Source organism: Diaphorina citri, unplaced genomic scaffold (assembly GCF_000475195.1).
Source record: "Diaphorina citri unplaced genomic scaffold, Diaci psyllid genome assembly version 1.1 scaffold648, whole genome shotgun sequence".
Taxonomy (NCBI): Eukaryota; Metazoa; Arthropoda; class Insecta; order Hemiptera; family Psyllidae; genus Diaphorina; species Diaphorina citri.
In genome coordinates, this window is record NW_007378081.1 from 19,217 (window position 1) to 23,137 (window position 3,921).

General features: G+C 39.4%; 1 protein-coding gene across 1 annotated transcript; it reads right to left on the bottom strand.

The window, feature by feature from the left end:
- Window positions 1-1,788: 1,788 nt before the first annotated feature.
- Window positions 1,789-3,682, bottom strand: LOC103510818 (mediator of RNA polymerase II transcription subunit 2-like). The gene is made up of 3 exons (XM_008475517.1): window positions 3,623-3,682; window positions 3,308-3,420; window positions 1,789-3,195 (listed from the first exon to the last, which is right to left on the bottom strand). The coding sequence occupies exon 3, from the start codon at window positions 3,129-3,131 to the stop codon at window positions 2,037-2,039; it is 1,095 nt and encodes a 364-aa protein (XP_008473739.1). The 5' UTR covers window positions 3,132-3,195; window positions 3,308-3,420; window positions 3,623-3,682; the 3' UTR covers window positions 1,789-2,036.
- Window positions 3,683-3,921: the final 239 nt, after the last annotated feature.

Here is a 3,921-nt window from a genome sequence, read left to right on the forward strand (position 1 = left end):
TCCTTCTCTTTTTACTTTCCTTATCCTATAGGAAGAAAAGTAATGTAATCGGGTCAAATTTTCGATGGTCAGTTTTTAGTGCCAAAACACGTTTTGAGGTCCCTAGGGCCTAGAGCCTAAATCCAAAGTTCCAGCCATTGGTCCGTGTGTGTGTCTGTCTGTCTGTAAACAAAATATCTCGAGAACGGTAAGAGCTAGAGACTTGAAATTTGGCATGCATGTTTCAAATTTTGGTTAAGACCGGCGCAACGGTTGGCGCCATTTTACCGCTTTTTGACGGTTTTCGGTGTAATTTAACAATATCTCGGGAACGGTATGAGTTAGAGAGTTGAAATTTGGTATCTAGTTCACAAATGTGACAAGGATGCAACACAAAACGTTTGGTTAAAATAGGTGCTGCGGTTGGCGGTATTTTGACCGCTTTTTGGCGGTTATTCGCCCACCTAAAAAACGCACCATTTATTGGCCCACCTGCCCACATTTATTTTTCTAATTTTTGTTTTTATGACTACACCTTTTGAATAGCACTGGTTCAATAGCTGTCTTTAAGCCCTTCCTTTTGATGAAATTGGATCTTGAAAAAGTTTGTCCAGTTCAGACTTATGTGGCGAATGGTACAGGTGGGCCAAAAAGTGGTACGTTTTTTAGGTGGGCGAATAAATGGTACACTTACCCTAGATACCTATGGATACCCTTTGCACTAGCCCTAGCCGGCTTCGCGGCGATATCACGTTGAATTCATCAGTTCCCAAATTTTCACTGAAGTTAAGCAATGTTGCGTCTGGTTAGTATCTGGATGGGTGACCATCTGGTCAATCGCTTGTAGCAGGTTTTTCCCAGCCCCATTCTCTGATAACCGCCTAAGATGTCAGTAAAGTAAAGTATTTCTGTGATAACCCTCTCCCCCCCTCCACTTTTATGACTGGATGGTCATTGGTCGAACCATCGACTATATTCACTCCAAGGTCCTCGGTTCGAATCCCGGTTGTGACGGAAATTTTCTTGCCCAGTTGTTCCATTTATATTTTTTTCTTTTTTTTTTTTTACTTTTTCGCTTTCTCTTGACATTCTTGAATCAAACCTCTCAATCACCAAGATCTCCGATTCTGGTTAGAAGTACAATGTGGTGTGGCCAATCCATCATGTGATCCCAGGAGTTATTTGTCAACTAGTTCCGCTGATTCTGGTTCTGTTACTGACCGAGTAATATACAGTGGAATCCTCTGTACTATGTAACTGAATCTGTATTTGTGTTCCGTGTTATGAGTAGCCATGAAAAACGCAATGGTTAGCGTAAAATTATCCCCAGTTACTTTGGAGTCTTTGGACATAAAGCTGAAAAGCCCGAAAATTCGATAGACGCAATCATTTTCTACATTTCTTATGTTAGACATAGGTTGTACGCTTCCTTATGGATCGTGAGTCTTACGTGTACTCTACTCAAAGAATTACGGACGCAATAAGATAAACACTAATATTGAAATTTTCATCAACAGTAGAACTTTATTATGTAACTCTTTGGACTCTGGTAGCATTAGTACATAGTAAATGGTAGAGTAACAGCATTTCTGTATTTGTGTTCCGTGTTATGAGTAGCCATGAAAAACGCAATGGTAGCGTAAAATTATCCCCAGTTACTTTGGAGTCTTTGGACATAGAGCTGAAAAGCCCGAAAATTCGATAGACGCAATCATTTTCTACATTTTATGTTAGACATGGGTTGTACGCTTCCTTATAGATCGTGAGTCTTACGTGTACTCTACTCAAAGAATTACGGACGCAATAAGATAAACTAATAATGAAATTTTCATCAACAGTAGAACTTTATTATGTAACTCTTTGGACTCTGGTAGCATTAGTACATAGTAAATGGTAGAGTAACAGCATACATCCAATTAGTAAGGAAAGCAAAGAGCTATCCACAGTCCGTACATCAATTCGATTATGTCAGTACAGAAAAGTACACCATTTGTTCTTAACCAACGACTCGACTCGCCTTTCCAAAAGTCAAAAGTTCATTATTCAAATGAATTTAGCTAAGCAAGGATGATCTTCTCAATGTTTGTACTCTCCTCATTTCCTGTTGTCTCTAAATCATTCTCATTGGCTGTATTAATCAGGTCTGAGTTTGGTAGCTCCTCATTTATTACCATGTCAGACATAGCCTTGTTGATGTTTTCAAGATAGTTTTCTTCATTTGATTTTTTGTCATTTTCTTCATCTGATTTTTGATTTGATGTAAGCATTTCTGTTGATTGTAATCCCCCAATATCATTGAGTACATTTACGGTTTTCATATCTTTTAAATCAACAGTCGAAGTTTCGTTTTCGTTATTGATGTTATCATTATCGCCAAGATCATTTCCGGTAGAGCCTGGATTTCCGTTTTGATTGTCGTCAGTTACTTCGCCAATATTTGTCTCCTCAAGGGCATCCTTTCCTTGGTTTTCACATACAGTTTCAGCCATTTTCAGAGATAATTCAGTCTTTGTATCATTCAAATCCATTTTCTTTTCAGTATTTATGGATCCAGGATTTTCATTGGAAGTCTCTTCTTTGGGGAAGGAATCAGTATCTTTGATATCCGATATTTTGCTCTGTTTCTCCTGTGAAATATTCTTTTCCTCACTTACCATATCATTGGTTGTTTCCTGATCGACAGCACCTGTGTTTATTCGAGTCAACTTGTCTGTCGATTCATCACTCAATGTATCGCTTTCCATTTCACTCGGAGATTCCATTTTTCTCTTCATTCTCATCCGGTTCCTTCTCCTTGCCATTTTGTAGTTATATCTCGGCGGTCTCTTTACTTTCTCTTCCCAGTTTGGACTTCCAGTAGGATTCGCATCCAGGATCTCTACACTCTGATTGGAACCTCCTTTGAACAAGTAGGACTTCAAGCCGAAAGCAGTTGTAATCAAAGACTGTTGACCCAACGAGAGGTTCTTTCGTATTTGACATAGGAATCCGCAATCCGGATTGTTAGAACAAGGCGCTGTGCATGGTTTGGTGACACTTTTCGTGTGTGCTTCACTGTCGCTGACAAACCCTCGTGGCGTAGATAGATGATTGTTCTCAGGTGGTTTTGATGTGTTTGCAAACATACGGGATGTGTTAAAACTCACTTTCATGGTACGATTTTTATCATCGTTGGCTTGTATTGGTGAGACGATTGTTTCTGTTTTATGGTCTGAACTGGTAGATGGTTACAAACATACGGGATGTGTTAAAGCTCACTTTCATGGTACGATTTTTATCATCGTTGGCTTGTATTGGTGAGACGATTGTTTCTGTTTTATGGTCTGAACTGGTAGATGGTTTGTTTGTATCACTGTTTGATCTGTTTACGTCATAGTAGATTTCTTTTTCTTTGGGGGTATTTGGAGTGCTCTTGTTCTTGATTGGTAGTATGGTTTGAAACTGAAAATTTGGGAGAATTAGTTTATCATGGGAGGAAAAAAGACCAATTGCTTAATAAGTAGGTGTCTAATCTAGGTATTGCCACACTTGATCGTTTTTTACACTGCTGACTTAGCTGGTAAGTAGCAGAAGATTACTAGTATGTATTTATTGCATTCTGATTAATGTTGTTGATTTCATAAGTTGGGAAAGCCCTTATTACCTTCGGTTGGCTGGTAACAGTTTCTCGCTTCCGGCTGGACCTTGACTCTGAAAGTTGGAGACTGTGGTAGGTATCACTAAGGGCTGCAATCCCATGTTAAAGTGTTTGGTCTTTATCATCATAAGTATCACTGAGGTTGGGGTCTACAATCTCATTTGGTAATCTATGAGAATGCTCCGAGACTATGCCCGAACCGTCTTCGAGCATTCTTAAAGGTTAACAGACTTCAAAAGCCAGCCTAGTTAGCGCTGTCGCGGGATTCCCGCCCGGTGTGAACTTTATCCTAATGTGATAAAGTT

Coding starts and splice junctions, on each gene's coding strand:
- LOC103510818 (XM_008475517.1), bottom strand. CDS start 3,131: ATGAAAGTGAGTTTTAACACATCCCGTATGTTTGCAAACACATCAAAA.